The 17,502-nt window shown below is 42.3% G+C and overlaps 1 protein-coding gene across 1 annotated transcript in view; it reads left to right on the top strand.

Moving 5' to 3' along the window:
- Positions 1 to 268: 268 nt before the first annotated feature.
- The window catches only part of LOC110480865 (rap1 GTPase-activating protein 1), a 32,526-nt gene continuing 15,292 nt past the window's right edge, over positions 269 to 17,502 (top strand). The window contains exons 1-6 of the mRNA XM_021549158.2: positions 269 to 396; positions 8,313 to 8,406; positions 8,823 to 8,858; positions 14,070 to 14,117; positions 15,226 to 15,264; positions 15,382 to 15,573. Coding sequence (XP_021404833.1) covers positions 8,841 to 8,858; positions 14,070 to 14,117; positions 15,226 to 15,264; positions 15,382 to 15,573 — 297 coding nt within the window. The 5' untranslated portion in view covers positions 269 to 396; positions 8,313 to 8,406; positions 8,823 to 8,840. The remainder of the gene's footprint in view (positions 397 to 8,312; positions 8,407 to 8,822; positions 8,859 to 14,069; positions 14,118 to 15,225; positions 15,265 to 15,381; positions 15,574 to 17,502) is intronic.

Raw genomic sequence — 17,502 nt, forward strand, 5'->3', positions numbered from 1 at the left:
CAAACCCAAAAAACCCTCTTTCATTTTTAAAGGTCATCCCTGCAGGTCTGAGATTAGAAGCGCAGGGAGCAGGATGTGGATGTACAGAGCTGCCTGCCTTCCACCTCTGGAGCTGCCAGTCTGTCCCCTTCTGCCAGGGCAAATCTTCTCTGCTAAGAGCACATCTGCTCCACAGGCTGGCTGTTCAATCGACAATGATGTCTCGTTTCAAGTGTGACAGCACCGACCTGCTCGATCTCCATTCAGCTGCAGGTGGGGGCAGCGGAAGAGAAAGGGAGGGAGGGAGAGGGAGGACACTGCAACCTACGTGAATAATTGATAGTGCAAGGAAAGGAGAGCAGCTGGGTTCCCTGTCTCCATCTGCTCACCAGCTGGGGATGAGAGATCCTTGCTCAGGTAGGGGATGAACAGCTTAGCTGCTTTTATTCTCATCTTGCTTGCAATGCCAATTAAAAATATTTTGCATCTAGAAGGAATGGGAGCAAAGATAGGTGGGGGAGGGTTGATCCAGATCTTCTCTGCTGCTTGTGTGGCGTTGTGTAACGGATAGAGTTTGGGGCAGTTTCATTCTCACCAGGGAAAGTGTGTATGCTTTTTAAAAGACATTGTGCTATTCTGCATTGTGTAGAGAAGCAGTTACAGAGAGAAAAAAGGGAGAGTGGAGGTGGGGAGATCGGATGTCTGTGTAGGAAATGAAACAAACTAAAGGGATGGAGGGGCATGAGAGAGGGTCTGCCCAGACTCAAAGGAATCCCACCCTGATTATGTCAGTCATGGACATAAAATGAGGAGTCCAAGTGCGCTGCGGGAGGTGCTGTCTGTGCACACCCGGTGCTATATTTAGAAGCTCTGTGCATAGATCTGTGGAAACAGCTGATGTGAGAACATGTGTGTTTCTGTCTGTGGATGCAGCTTTGAGTTTATGTAATATTGGAGTAAAACTTTAAAAAATACAGGTTTTGCCCTGAAGAGTTTACCCTTGAAGGATATACTGCTGTGTTTATGTGGTACTGCGCAGCTTCCGTGAGCTGCTGATGTTCTTACAATGACTCAATTAAGAGAATTGCAGGGACCAGTTTCTGTGTTACAGCTAATACAGGCTTCTCTTATGTGAGCAAGATAAAATGCTAATGAAATAAAACATATTGAAAAAATCTGCTAACAAAAACTGGGAAAATATATAGCAAAAGCTATGGATACCAATTACTGTAATACATATATTAATGTGCCTACGAGGATACATGAAAGAACAAAAAACTTATATGCCAGTCCCTAAACCACGCCATAACTATAAAATGAATAATGATCTATGCAAGTATGGACACATATAGGGATTAAAATCTGAGACTGTAAGTACACTGGATTAGTCATATAAGAACACAAGTATTAATAGGAGCTGAATCTACTTACTACAACAAAAGGCTTATAATAGGTAATATTTTTGCATCAGCAGGGTAAATAGTAACAATTGTTAGCTTGATTGTAAGTTGAGGAACAGAAAGTGGTCCTGTGATTTGCTTACATATGATTTATTCATATTGCTATTGCTAAAGGAAGTTAATTAGAACAGTAATTGGGGTATTTAATAATTGTTTACTGTTTTGCTTATGCATGTTGAGAGCTTTGTACACAACTGGAATTGCACTGAAGGTTAGGTAAAGCTGTGAGGCAGCTAAATGAAAGCTGAGCTCAGTGTGGTTTTGTATGTGAACAAAGTTGGCTCTTGTCTGTCATGGCAAGCTGCCGAAGAACAAGAATGGCAGAAAGACCTGAGCCTCCCTGTATGCTTTGCTTTTCACCATGACCAGGCTTGATAGTGCTGCTGATAATGACCCTGAGATGGGGGAGGGCAATAGTTACTGCTGGCAGCCCTCTCTAACAGCAAAAAATAATGTCTCTTCCTCCTTCCTAGATGCAGCAGAAATGGCAATCTTGGCTTTTTGCCTTGGTCCAGTCACATCTCTACTCAGACATTCAGGTGAATGAGTAAGACCTGCTTGTGCAGAGAGCAGCTGCTCTATTCAGTGCCCTGGGTCCATTTAGGAAGCTTTGGAGTAGGAACGAGGATGTATGAATTGGCCCATGGTCCAGCATCAGATCTTATGGGGAATTACAAGAGGTAGACAAAAGGAAATTGAGTCATCTTGGCTCCATTCAAGTTACTAAAAACAGCAAGTGGACCCTTTCGTTGTCCATTCAAAGTCATCACCTATCTTTGATTCCTTACTCCTTACAGTCTCTTTGCCTGTAAGAACCCACAGATCCTTGAAGACCCCATAATAATTTCTATCCAGGTCTTTCAAGAGTAGAATTTATACAAAGCATTAGGATGAAAATAGTGCATTCATACCCAAAACTTTGAAATTACTCCTTGCTCTCTGCATTTTTCTTTTTCCCCTCCATCTCTATCTGCCAGCTCATATTTTCTGTCTGGTCTGTTTGCATACTGTTTGCACTCTTCCTTTACATGTTTTCCTAGCTCTCTGGCAAATTCTGTCTCTTGTTCTGCGTTTCCTTATGTCCCCTTCATTAGTCAGAAAAAACCCATTGTGAGGCTGACATTTGGCGTAAGGTTGTAGCCGCTGTTTTTATAGGTCTTGATGTAAAGAGAATACATGACATCATCCTGTGGAATGAAACTGAGAAGCACGGGAAAAAAAATATGTGTCCAGAAGAACTCTGTGTTCTCATTTAAACACAGGTATATTCATATTCTTTCTATAGCAGACCATGTTCTCATGCTCAGTTTTTTTATCAGGAATGACAATCTGTTGATGAGTGAATGGAAAAACATGCGGTTAAGGCATTTGTGACCCCTGAAAAATTGAGCTTCCCTAGTTTACACATTGCATCAATGAGGTATTTCATAAAGGGTACAGAAACAAATCTCTGCTGTACTTGATGTATGTCAGGTCCAAATGACACTGATTTGGATTTGGTAAATTTAGTATCTTCCTAGCCTTCCCTTTAAAAGAATGGGATTTGTGGAGAACTGCTTTGATGCTCACTTTCCTCACTGGATACTGAGAGCCTGAAGACGTGATCTTGTTCTACAAGAGAGTTGAATAAGTGAAACCCCTCTGTTGTCCCTGTCTAACGCTGTGCTCGTGTTACCCTCCCGGACAACCTGGAGAGCAGCGTCCCCGGCTCGGCTGTCCCAGCAGCGGCTCCCGCCCGCTGTGCTCCATCCTTGGGCTCCCACACCGGGGGGCTCCAGGGGGAACAACCACAGCGGAGGAGGGGCAGAAGCCATCCCCCCATCCCCCCTCGTCTCCTCGTCCTCCATCCCTCCTCCTCCTCCCCCGCTCCGTGCTCTCCGGGCCGGGCCCGGCCGTGCGGGTCCCTTCCCTTTCCATGCAGTGAATCCCGGCCCGAGAGGAAGAGGAGGGGTGGGGGCGGGAGCCGCGGCTTCGCGGGGGGCCGGCGGGGAGCTGTGCCCTTCTTCATGGCGAGGCCGGGGGAGAGCGAGCTCCCGAGGAGGGAAGCCGGGAGCTGACTCAGCGGAGCAGCCCAGCATGTTTTCCCGGGAGCACGGCGTCCCTGCCGGAGCCGGCGGAGGGTAGGTACCGGTACCGGTACCGGCAGCGGGGCCGGCGGCAGCGGGGCCTGGGGCCCTGCCTTCCCCGGGCAGGGCAGCGGCTGCCGGCGTCAGGCTCGCAGCGCTGGAGCAGCAGGAAGAGCCCTCGCGGGGTGGCTGGAAGGGCGGAGAACCCGGGAGGGGAAAGGCCACGGCCGTGCCCAGCCCGGCGGGTCCGGCTCCGGCTGTGGGCCCGGCCCTCGCTCCCTCCCTCGGTCCGTCCCGGCCCCGCTCCGGCCGCGGGAGGCGGGCCGTGGGCGGCCGCGGGTGCCCCTCTCCCTGGAAGGAAAGAGGGAGGCTCGGCAGGCTTTCTCCTGCCGTCCTCGGAGGGTGGGACCTCTCCTATTGGGACTTCTCAGGAGGTGGGAGTGCGGGTTGGATGGCAAGATTAATTTCCCCCTGGAGTTCTCCTTTCTCCTGCCCCGCAAGGAGAGCTGGCGGGGTTCTCCGGGCCCTCCCGGTGCCCTGGCCACCGCTTTGTGGGTGCACGAAGTCCTGAGCACGGGCTGCCCACGAGTGGGAGCCGTGGCCTCCAAGGGCGCTGCCCAGCAGCCAGAGGGGAGCGCGGGTGGGAGAGACGCTCCTTTCTGGAAGTCAGAGTCTCTGGGCAGAAAGTTTGTGACCAGCTGAGAACAAACTGCCTCTCATCTGTAGTGATAGCTTCCTTTCTCTAGCTTCAGTAATTCCTTCTCTTCAGCTCCAGGAATCCATGTGTAAGCAAATTTCAAAGCTGTACAGGTGTTCTGAGAGTAGGGCCATTCATGTCATGTTTTCAGCTGTCTCCACCAAATAGCTAACGATTGTATGTGGTAAAGCAAATGCCTCTCTCCAAGGCAGAAACAAGGGACTGAAACAGCAGAAGCTGTTGTTCAAGAGAAGTGGCTGCCCAGTTTTCCTTATGTGCATTTCAGGCCTGTTCTTGTCTCACATCACCTTTAGTTCTTCTAAATTGCCTGTCCCTTCTAGTGAGGGATTTAAAAAACATATTGGTGTCTTCCTGCAAGAAACTCTTATCAGGCTGGGACACCAGTTGTTATACTGACTGTTGTTCCATAGATAGCTGCAAATCATGCTGTGGTGTTTCTCCTAGTGGAAGGCTTCCAGATTAGCATAAGTATTTACAACAGCTATACACCTGCTTCCCTGTGAACTTTCAGGAAAACAGTTATCTGAGGATTTGGGGCACTTACCTTTTAGAGTGCATCAAATCCCCATTTGCTCTGGAATACTTATGAAAGGGTGTATGAAATTCTGTCCAGTTTGTGTTTTTCTTAGAGCAAATACTTGCATTGACTTGGTTTTGAACTGGCTCAGCTAGAGCAGATAGCAATGATTTTGAAAACTGGGTAGAGAGATCCTATGACTGAAATAGCAGAGGATGCTGCAAGGCAGGAATGCAAGGCATGAGCAGAGTTGTAGTGGCTTAGAGAGCTTCAAAGGTTCTTGTTCAATTTCAGAATTGACACCGGAATTTATCAGTGGATCAGCACTACCTACATTTAGTTTGATTGTTTGAAATTAATGCACTGGTTACAATCACTAGTAAAATCCTGGTTTAGCCTTCAGCATTTTCTAGGCCCTATGCTTCCCCTTATTGTCATTTCCTAGGAATAAAGCTTCAGCAAGTGTACATTTGCACATAAATATTCCTCTCCCAATCTTCAGAATTGCTTTCCTTTTTCAGAAGGATGATGTTCTTCTTTTCTGTGGTCAAAGAGTTTGAAGTTCCAATTTGAAAAGAAGTATGTTTCCTTGTTATAATACAGTCTAGTGCTTTTCATTCCAGAAGTTCAAAGTTCCAGAAATTGAATGTGGACTTTAAAGAGATCATTATAATAGCCCCAAATTTTTGTGATATTTTATAAAAGATAATGTAAAATCCAAGGCATTCTCTTGGATTTCCAAAGGCCCATGGAGTATTCCTAATTTAGGATAATTACAGAATTGTGAACATCTCTGAATCTACAGTAAGACTGGTCATTTTGGCATCTGCTGGACTCATTTGGGCAATAGAACTGTGCTAGAATTCAGTGGTAAAGAACAGTTTCGCCCAAAGTTTTCCAGTCAGTCCAGAGTGTTGAGATGAATTTATGGTGAGAGAACAGGGGCAGGATTGGCCACACTGATCATGTAGGAGCTACCAGATTTCCATGATGCAGGTGTGTATTTAACTCCTCTGAATGATTCAGCATTCACCTCAGTGGCATTCCAAAAAAACCACTAGCATGCATCAAGGCTCCAGGACATCCAGTTGCACAAAAGGTTCTATTGTTACACTTCTTTCTGAAAATGAGAATGTATCAAATTAAACTTGTGCCTTTTTAAGGTTTACTGAACAGAAACTTCAGATTTTTAAGAGACAGGGAAAATGTTTCATGTACTGCCTTGGACATAAATTTTGCTCGTCCCAAACATTCTTCAAGTAAATGAATAAGATGATAAATAAAGCATGTATTAGTATAGTATTAATATTAATTTAAAATACATTTGCCATCAAACTATTTCAATATTTATTTGAGGTTGTCAAGACTAACTCCTACGTCTTCCCTCCCAGACATGTTATGGCATTAATTTCTAGATGCATTATACAGATTTTTCTCATTTGAATCTCAGGAGAAAATTGTGGGATGTGCTATTTTGTGTAGATGAGCCTATATGCAAGTTACATTATACCATTGAGCCACTAAAATGAATTGTCAATTCTCAGAGAACTGGTGAGCATTAGGATTCTTGGAGCTTGTGACAGAGTAGTTTCAAGATTGCAGAAATATGTGAGAGGGAATGTAGCCACTGCTTTCAAAGCAAGGGTCTGCATGGAAGCAGCAGCAGTCATGCATCTAATAGCTACAGGACAGCAATTCTTTACTGCCTTTTAGGATTATTATATGCCTTGTGGGGCTGAGTGCACCCTCAGCACGTTTGCAGATGACACAGAGATGAGGGGTGTGGTTGACAAAACAGAAGGGATCATCCAGAGAGACCTGGACAAGCCTGACAAGTGGTGGTCCTGTGAGAATCTTGTGAAGTTCAACAAGTCCAAGTGCAATGTGCTGCAGCTGGTTTGGGGCAATCCCAGACATGGGCACAGACTGGGAGATGAGCTCATTGAGAGCAGCCTTGGGGAGAAGAAATTGGGGGTTCTGGTAGAGGAAAAGCTGGACATGAGCCTGCAGTGTGCACTACAGCCCAGAAAGCCAAACATACCCTGGGCTGCATCACAAGAGGAGTGGCCAGCAGGTTGAGAGAGGTGATTTTCCCTCTCTACTCTGCTCTTGTGAGACTGCATGTGGAGCACTGCATCCAGCTCTGGGGTCCCCAGCACAAGAGAGATGTGAACCTGATAGAGTAGGTCTAGAGGAGGCCACAAAGATGTTCTGAGGGCTGCAGCTCCTCTCCTACAAATACAGGCTGAGACAGCTGAGGTTGTTCAGCATAGAGAAAAACATGTAGTACTTAGAAGGGCCTTATTAGAAAGGGAGAGTGATTTTTTACAGGGCAGGTAGTAACAGGTTGATGGGAAACAGTTTTAAACTACCAAAGAATAGATTTATATTACATGTTAGGAAGAAATTCCTTGCTCAGAGGCACTGGAACAGGTTGCCCAGAGAAGCTGTGGATGGCCCACCCCTGGAAATGTTCAAGGCCAGGTTGGATGGGGCCCTGAGCAATTTGATGTAGTAGGTGACATCTGGCTGAGGGGTTGGGACTAGATGATCTTTAAGGTCATTTCCAACCCAAACCCTTCTATGATTCTGTGACCACCTAACAATCATATTCATGATTTCCTTACAAAGTGGGTGAGTCCTGTCTCCTGTAAACTTTTGCTTAGTTCCCAGCCCTACCTATGTGGCCTTCACCATGACTTAACCCCAGTTCTGACTGCTCGTAAAAACTGTGAGAGGTGTGGAATGTTTAGATAGTAAAAGTGGAGAGGTGCAGCTGGCAGTGAGACTGTCTGTAGTGCTGTGGACAATGCTAAATATGTCTTCTAAACTACAGTGTAGTGTTTGTGTTGCTTTTTATTTTCTCTTCTATGAAATCAAATAAAGTCCTGCTGCTGTTTGTACACACTGCTGCTCCAGCAGGGACCATAGTAATAATATATTTTCTATAGCAGATGTGCAGAGAAAAGCTCACCTAATCTCCATGCTGGCTGTACCAGCAGTGGTAACACAAAACTGCCTGTATCTCTGCAGGGTGTTATCGGTTCTGTTCTAGTGCCATCTCTGTTATGCTCCTGTCTTTGAGATTAATACCCAGGCTGTGGCAGCTGGGGCTGTCCTTTTGGTGCTGATTTCAGTGGTGGTTCAGGACTACTTTCATCCTTTTTGATATGGTTCTGTTTTGAGATCTGATTCTCAAAGCTTCTCACAAGACATGTCTTAATTCTGTTCCAAATCCATGATGGAAGAGGAGCTTGGCAAGGAAAAATTATTCAGCACTTCCATGACAGTTGTGAGGAAAATATTGCATGTGAGCAGACAGAGCAGTCAGAAGCCAGAAAATTTTTGCTGTTACATCCAGAATGTTTGAAAGTGGCAAGTGGTAAGTTCAACAACTTCAGGGATTCTCAAAGGTAATGACAGCTTCCTTATAGGCAAGAAATGGCCTGAGGAGAGGAATAGTATGCAGAGGGCAAAGGAGGCACTGCAGGCAAGCACTGACATCTTGAATTCTCTTCAGAGTTAATTTTTTATTTCTTTTTTTTTTTTTTTTCTGCCTCTGTCTGTTGCAGGAGGTCTGAGGAGGCGGTGCAGGGTTTTAGTGATGTTATAGACTCTTCCACTGAAGGCTTTCCATGTGTCCTCACTCCTGCTGTCCCCAACAAGGTAAAAGCAGTCCATGTTTGGCTCAGGGCTGGTGTATGCTTTGAGTTATATATGCATAAGAATTGTCTGAAATCAAGCTTGTGTGCATGTATGTCTTACAGCTATAGTTGCCTCCTTCTGTGAGAATCCTAAATTTGCTAATTTGACCAGTTCTTTTGCCATTCTACCTCAAGTCAATCTGACCCATTGAAAGAGGAAAATTCCTGATACCTGACTGACCAGGTTTCAGGTCAAGCTTTTGCAACACAAGTAGAAGACAATTTGGCCAGTTGTTTTGTGCATGGCAAACAAGTAGTTTCTTTGCCAAAATACAGACGCATCTGTTGGCTCCTTCAATGTCTGGGTAACCACAGAAGATAATGTTAGCTTCTGCAAATGTCAAATTATTTTCCTCTGTTGTCTTTTCCTTTTCACAGACTGCGGACTTGTTTGAGATGATTGAAAAAATGCAGGTAAGAAGAAGTAATTCTATCAACCTTTGAGATCTCTTAATTTTTTGTAGCAAACAAATAATCAGCTACTATTTGTCCTATTGCTTCACTCACAATGTCATTTATTGTGGGCTTACAGAATGTTTAGATCTTCTATGCTCAATTTCTTACTCTTCAATGGGATTTCAAAAGCAGTTTTCTGTGTTCATTTTTCCAGTCAGCATGATGGAAGCAATAGACACAGGTTATTATAATTCTGTCTGTTCTTTGCAGAAATGTGATTCTGAGTGAAAATCAAAGTTGCAATAAGTTATCTCTGGCATCTTCTTCAGGCAACTCTGTTCTGCTGGGTAGCAGATATAATGATAGATGATTCATTGGGTGTTAACCTAACTGCATTTAGCAAGGTCAGACAATTTAATAAATAACTACTGTAGGTCCTGTCTTAAAGTTGTGCAAGAAAGAAGGACTCTGTCTTAATTCTTACACAGAAATACATGCATTTAGTTGCATATATTATGTTATAAACTTTAAACAGGGCAGAGTTGAAGTTTTTCCCCTTTCACTATATCAGATAAAGAAAATGTAATATATGTGTTAAATATCTAACAATGAAGTCTTCAGATTTTTCAGACTGTGTATTCTCAGAGCATCCTTGCAGGTTACCAGTATTTTCTGAGTGGTGCGTCTTCTTTAAAGTGATGTGGTTAACCTTGACATAACATAACATATAACATAACATAACATAACATAACATAACATTATATAACATAACATAACATATAACCACAACACATATCACGTAACTCCTGCCTTTTATTATGTGCTGGAATTAAACTTATCAAAACCATTTAACTTACTTTGTGGAATTTGGGTGATCAAATTATGAATATGGGGAAACTGACAAAATTTAGTGAGACTACAAAGGTGAGGAGGTGGAAGGTAGCAGGAAAATGCCGAGTTGTGAGGCTGAAGTACTTTTTGGCAGACTGGAGAGGAGGAGTGGGGGAGAGGGGCTGAAGGTGTATCTGCCATGTATTCATATGCAGACAGACATAGACCTTGCAACCACTATTTTGACATCCAAACTATGTTTGGGATGTGTTCTCAGTGCTTTAGAGTAGCAAGCTCTGTAAGTGTGCCAGGCTCATTTAACTGCAGGAAAGTAAGCTTGAGCAAGCAGTGCTGCTTTAATTCATGCACATGTTCAAAGGTTGTGATAGTCCTTCCCAGGCCTTTTGAAATATGGATAAGAAAGAGTCATTACCAGGTGTCCGCAGTGGAAGACTGGTGCTTAAGATTGTCAGTGTTTCTTAGCTCCCAGTTTACCATATGTAAAGTCTGACTGGATTTGCACCTCTTTAGTTAGAGAAATATCAGGGAGCTGATGGGAATTTCCAAGGCATGCAGACTGCCTAATTTTGCATCTATGGTGTTTTCTTAGCTGCCCATTATCAAGACTTTATACCATTTTTTGTTTCTATTTAAGCTTGTTTTGTCACCTGACATGTACTAGGAGAATCAATAACTGCTGTTTAACAGATTTTTTTTGAAAGTTAAGTTTTCCAAGAGGGAAAAAAAAAATTTCTCTAATACTTTTTATGATACTTTTTTAGATTTTGACTAATTTTTTATTCTCTTATGTTTGTTTTTGCTTTCCCTTTCCTTCCATTTGACTGTGACTATCCTTTAGATTTGTTGAGTCATTCTTGAAAATGAAATCTGGGATTTTTGTTAGCAATCAAAGTGAGTGAAAACTAAAGCAGGAGACTTGAACATTACTTCTGTAAAATAACAACAAAAAAGCCTCAGGATAAAATTGATTATTGAGTACTTTAACAATTGGATTGGAATATAATTGTTAGACTGAAAATTAGGATAGCCATTTCACAATCTGTGTGATAAATTAACAGGTAAAGTTGTACTCCCTCTTTACATTGAAACAAATCCCAAGATCTGGGAAAGAAGTTTACCTTTTTTTTTTTTCTTTCTAATTTTCTTTTTGTTTTTCTCTTCAATTTTATTAATAATTTATTGGAAATAAGTGGGCTACTGTCCATATCTTTCTCTGCTTACAGATCTAGTGAAGTCACAGTATATACTCTGTTAAGGACACTTAGTAGCATGTTGTTCCTAGATTGCTTTGCTTTGCAGTGCAGGCAATTGAAAAACAAGGGAATTTTATTTTATCCAATAAGCTCAGATATTTCAGGTCTTCATCATAGCCAGTCCCTCTTCACTTCACTGCTTTTTTTCACTCCCTCTATTCTGCATTCTTACAATTTCTGCATATTCAATTTTATTTTCTCACAAGTACTTTCATGCTTTTTTTCCCTGTGTCCCCTTTTGTATTCAAGTTGTCTGTTTTGAGCTAGTCCCCTCAAGGCACTGCTCTTTCCCCATAAAATATGTGTATTATAGCATTGTTATGCCATGTTGGACCCTGACTCTGGGTCTGGACACCTTTTTCTCTGTCATTCATTCTTTCATCCTGCTCAGGCCAGGTGTTTCCCCTGTGCAAGACCTTGGCAATATGAGATTTCCAGTCTGATATGAGATTCCCAGCTTCCTGTAAGCTATTCAGAGGAACTGGCTGTGCTGCAAGCCAAACCAGATCAAGCCAGAAGGATGTCTCAAGGGGTGGCTGAGACTGCTGCAGTTTATTCCTCTCCCTTTTGAGGAATGACAGTGATCATCAAGCAGTTGTTCTGCCCATGCTTTGATGCTGCAATAACTTAGACTGCATATTTCTTCAGATCCTGGTTACCCTTTAAAATAAACCTTAGACTGTACAACCCAGGGTTGCATTATTCTTACCTTAAGCTTCACTCTAGAGGAGAATTTGGTAGATTTAAACATGTCTTCTGCTTCCAGGCTACCAGGAGTTTCCTTAAGAGTGCAGAGTCATGGAATGTGCTGGTACATTCCTTTGCTCTCTGCAGGGGCTCTGACACAGAGCTCCTTTACAGCAGCCCAGAAAGTTTTCCCTCAGGCTTGCTGAGATACTGGTCTTCTACCAGGATCTCCTTCGAAACTGGAAAATTCTTGCAGTTATCAGATCTGCCAAAAATACCAAGGAAGGAGAGAGAAATATTAGAAGATTGCAGTTTCCCAATCTCCATTTCTGTCCTAGCACTTCCCACAGTTTGATGTGGAAGTCTGTGGCTGCTTTGTACCTATGTGTCCATCCTGCATCAGTCCTGTTTTGACAGTGCACAGGACTTTCTGGTAGTGACAGGACTTTCTGTCTCTTTTCCAAATCCCTGGATTTCACAACCTGGTCTTCCTTGTGAGTCTCAACTCAGTAGGTTGACAACTGAAACTGGAGACCACATCAACAAAACACTTTTTAGCACTTACATTCCACAAACTCAACTTTTTCAGCTTTACAACTTCCCTAAATGCAAAACAGTTACTAACTACTTCTGCAAAAGATAAAGATCACTTGTCAACCTTAATTTCACAACTCACCACATCCTGGTAATTGGTTATTCATTTTGTCAATGTTGTGTACTGACATCACAATTCAGAATTTATATTCTGAAGTTTTCCTATGAAGAATGTTTTCAGGTTGGTATTTGTTTAGTCTCCATTGCTGAAAATACAAAAGGAAAATAATTTCTTTGGGTAGAGTGTGTAACTGTCTTGAGGCTCAGCTTTTGTAGTTTGATCTTGTATCACCCTGTAGATAACATGTAAAGCATCTTTCTCCTAGTAGAGCTAAGGAAAGTAATTTGGTTTTTTGTTATCTGCTCATTGTTCCTCGCTCGCTTTACTGCGTTTCTGTATTTAACCAATTAAAATTTGTTGTTACTGCTACTTTTTGTGATTGAACTCAACTTCAGACTTCTGAAGAATGACCTCATGCATCTACTACTAGTCTCCCTTACCCTGGAGTGTGGCCATACTGTTTTACTTATGATGTTTCTTAGAGTATTTTAAAGGTGTTAAACATTTGTTATGTACTCAAGGTCTGGCTCCTCATGATTTCATGAAGGTTAAGGTTTTTTTATGGCTCCTTCTTAGGTTTTTAAATAAACTTTCATTTTCCTAAAACCTTGTTTTTATGTGAATTAGAGTTTTGGGGTTTTTTTCTTTCATTTTTTTTCTTTTGTTGCTCCCGCAAAGAGCATCCTGATTATTATTAATCCTCAGTAGTAAGGTTGCTGTTGCTCAGTGTTAGTGGTAGTATGCTAGCAGTTTTTGTACCCTGTACAGCTGGAGTATTGTCTAAAACTCTTGTTCCTGAGCCTCCTAAGTCTCCACTGTAGACCTCCTTTGAGATTTACCTATTTCTACCAGAATCTAGTTGACAGACTTGTTCCACTGTAGAATATGTGCATAGGCATGGCTGTTACAAATCCAATCCTGCTTATTTTTACAACAAAGTTAAGAGCTGCTTATCCTATCCAGAATCCCTGATTAGCCATGCTAGTCACCGATGGTATATAAAAATGTAGTCTCAGCACTATCTTCCAGCATGAAAGTTACAAGATTTAGGTGACAGTAGTTGAATACTCATGTACTGTGTGTAAGAGGATGTTTAAAAAAACTGGTGCTCACCTTCCTATCTGATGATGCAAATTCTGCTTCTTACTCTTCTGTCTGTAATGCCCACTTGGAGTATGGCCTGTTGACCCTTGCATCTGCTGCTCTGGGCCTCTGCTCAGTCTGTGTTGGGGCCCTCCTCACTAAAATTGTCCTATTCTCTTGTGCTTCTGCTGCAGAGGTGGGGTGGAAGTGAGCTACTTTGCCGTGGTGAGGAGGCAGAGGATGGAATAGCCTTAAGGAGGAGATTAAAGTCCTAATGCCAGCTCCTGATTCAAGAGGAAACTAGGCAGCCAGTAGCCTTTTGCCCTGTTATTTCAACCCACCTCGTAGTCATTCCGTTTTTTCTTTTTATTGTTTAGGATAGGAAGGAAGGTAGCTAGAAGAGATTAGTGAATCAAGTAAGATAATCAGTTTGGGAGGTTGTTTTTAATATCTGCCATTTGTCTGCTTTTTAAGAGGTATAAACTTGGGGTAGCTTTTCAGTTTTCATGACATATTAAGGGACTAGCTATGTTCTAGCTTCACTGTTCCTTTTATTTTTATCTTCAAAAGTTTCTTAAAATGGAAGATTTTATAGAGGGACAAAATATGCATATTGAGGATATGGAGAAGAACACAGAGGGTAAGTGAAAAAGACATACCGAAATACAGGATTCACTGTCTGTGACTTTATATTTCCAGGGGAGTCGTCTGGATGAACAGAGATGTTCCCTTCCAGCTCCTCTCAAGGTGAGGCCAAGTTGTTGTTGCCTCCTAAATTTCTGAGAATGGCAGATAATTACTGACCTGGCCTGCAGTGTACTTTCATACTGGAATGAACAGGGAGTCTGCAAACATCCCAAAAACACTTATTAACTTGCCTTTTTTATTTTCTTTTTTTTTTCCCTAGTTGCTGCAAAATGGGGTGAAACTATGTAGCTAAAATAGAATTTTCTAATTTAAGTGGCTCCAATAAGAGTTTATTGTTGTTAAAAGTTAGTTTTGACTAAGTGATTTCTTAAATTTATTCAATTTAAGAGCTGTAATAATATTTATGAAACCACATAGTATTTATTTCAGTAGTCTGCTTGATGACTCACAGAGATGCTACTAGAAAGTTGATCTGTTTTGCCAATATTAAGGCAGTAAGAACAGATTCCTATCTTTAAATACTCAAATTGAGGATTAAATTCCACTTCTTCAGTCTCAGCTCAGGCCTACTAACCTTAAAATTAAACCTGACCTTGACTTTTATCTTGGGATGACCTATAAAAATGCCACATCAAGAATTGACACAGCTTTATTCTGACAGAGATAGTCAGTGCTCTTTGTGGTGATGGAGGGGGCATCCAACTGGCATAAACTGGCTCAGATGCTGCTTCTGTTCTCTGAGTCACACCTCGGCATTGCTCAGATGCATGCCACAGAACAGCCATGGAGATGACACAGCCTCAATCTCACTGTAAATAACAGCACTTTTTTCCCCATTCCTACTGTCATCCCTGTCAGCAGGACAGCAGCTGTCTAGCACTCTGCAGAAGGAAAAGAGAGAGGCTGCCTCTCCTAAACACATCAAGTTTGCCTATAGTTTCGCTACTTCCTCATTTTCCATGCCTACATTCCCTGTAATTAGGAGGAGGAGGAGAGTGGGTAGAATCTGACTCTGAAGTTTATTGTTCTCAGAGTTCTTTATTATAATGCTGAGACCTTGGAAGTGGAGTCTAACCTTAAGTCCTGAAGTAAAACTCTAAGGATGACCTAGGGCAGACCAGAAGCTGAGGATGCAGCTTGCACAGTCATGAGAGCATAATCCTTTAAAAGATGTCACATTTTTGCTAATGGTCTCTTCTGATTTCAGACAGAAGAGGAGTATATTCCTTATCCTAGCATCCATGAGGTGAGTTAGTACTGCTCTCTCCTCTCTGTATGTCCTTGGACTTCATTGGTTTTTCAGCTTATTAGCATTCCAGCTTACAGACCTGTCAGCTTTAATGCTTTCTGTCCTTCTGAATAGGTATTACAGAAAGGGTGGCCATATCCTCTCATTATCCTACCCCAGTTTGGGGGCTACTGGATTGAAGGGACCAGCCACAACCTCTCCAGCTTGAGTCCAACTCTGTCTGATGTACCCTTTTCCTGGAGTGGTAAAGTGAAACTGGAAAGTGACCCTACAGCCAAGCTGTACCGCAAACATTTTCTGGGAAAGGTAAGGGTAACCTTCAGAGCCTTCTTTGCCCACTCATCCACAAGGTTGAAATGTCTCTCAGGCTTTTTCTGGTTTTTTTGAAGTCCACCAGAAAATGCTGCTGCATTTCAGTTCCTTATGATGCCTTGGACTGATGTAAATGAGGTACATACTAAGATATGGTCTGTAGTCTTTTCAATTGGTTGTGTCCCCTTGTGAAACATGCATCGTCCATTAATAGAAAGATTTGCACACAAAGTGCTTTTATTTATTTAAGAAGGTCTTTTGAGTCTCTTATACAGATACCAACCTTGGGATAACAAGTGGACAAAAGTGTAATAGTAATAGTGGAAATGGCATTATTTTTAGAGGGGACTTCAGCACTGGCAGTGCAAGCTCCTGAGCAGGAAGCAGAACATTCCGTTTCCCTCACTGTTTGGTCATTACAGAATGTATATGTTGAAACTGGGCCATGTGTTTTATAGCTGTTGATTTTAATAAGTTTGGTCTTAAATGTTCCATGAATTTAAAAATTCCAGTTTGATGCATAAGGAAACAGAGCTAGGCCTCATAAAGTGAATGTTTGCTGGCCAGCCATGAAGGTACATCTGGGTGGGCCTATTTAGGGAATTGGCTTATTACCAGACTGAATCTCAGGATGGTATTAGCCATAATGAACTAGTGAGAAAAACTCATGATCTTTTCTGAGATTTGGTTCATGGCATAAGGAGATAAGAAAGCTTGACAAGTATGCTCACACTGCATCTTATTCAGTGATCTCCCTCAGCAACTACTGAACAAGTTCAAACCTGGGATTAGGTGGTGCTTTGCACAGTGCTGGGGACCTGTGCTGCAGTAGTTATGCTTGTCAGAGTGATCTTTTGTAGTGAATCTTGTTCCACAACACTGGAGAATTATATTAATATGATTTATAAATAATTAGGGAAAAAAAATAAGCCTTCCTGGGGGCTTCCCCTCAAGACTAACAGATTTGCTGTGCAATCTGTTAATAGACATTTATCTTGCAACCTTCTGGAAGCTTTCAGTATGCCAACTGTAATTATTTTTCTGTCATGGTAAATTTAGGGTTGTGCTTGAAGGCTTCCAGAGCCAGAGAGGACAAGAGGCGAATTTGGATATGATTTTTCCAGTCCAGTTGTTGGATTCACTGCTGGCCTGATATCACAAAACAGTTGAGGTTGGAAGGGACCTCTGGGGCTCATCTTGTCCATACTCCTGCTCATGCCGTCATTGTTCCTTCCAAGTGAGATCCAGGACTTCCTCTATTGTGGAGCTTTGCATTTGCAAAGTGTCCAACCATTAGGGCCTCAGTACAACAGAAAAGCTTTCTCCTATATTCTTCCTTTTCTGGTGTCCGGTGTTTTATTCTTTGTCTTAACTGATGTGAATGTGTGTCCATGTTGAGTTAAACATGCAAGTTTTTGAGCAAGCCAGTGCTAGAAAAGAACAAGATGAACAGGACTCTTGTGTCACAGAAAGCTCCAGCCATGGCTAGAAAACTTTCCCCACGGTGTAAAGGCTTAGTTAAGGAGAGAGCTCAGAGCTTTTCCAACTCACTAGAAGAGTATTTCTTCAGTGCAAAATTAGCAGTGATTTTGATGCTGTGTTGGATCTTTTTCTTGTTGTTAACATGGGAAAGTTATTTCAGCAATGTCAGGAAAGGTCTCTTTCATGCTTTGAATAACAGCAAACAGTTCTTAGCTGAAGAGTCTGAAAGCATCATATGGTGGGAGAGGCATAGCCAGTGGTTTAGGGAATATCCTCTAAGGAAGACAGGAGATCAAAGTATTGTGTGGTACTACAACCTTAATGTGCATGTCTGTGTTGTGGATGTATGTATGTAGATTGCTTAAATTCAAACAATTCTGTGATACTTTTTACAGAACATCTTACAGCAGACTCTATAAAGCAACCTCCAAAAAAAGTGCT

The sequence above is a fragment of the Lonchura striata genome, chromosome 2 (genome assembly GCF_046129695.1).
Source record: "Lonchura striata isolate bLonStr1 chromosome 2, bLonStr1.mat, whole genome shotgun sequence".
In the NCBI taxonomy this organism is placed as follows: domain Eukaryota; kingdom Metazoa; phylum Chordata; class Aves; order Passeriformes; family Estrildidae; genus Lonchura; species Lonchura striata.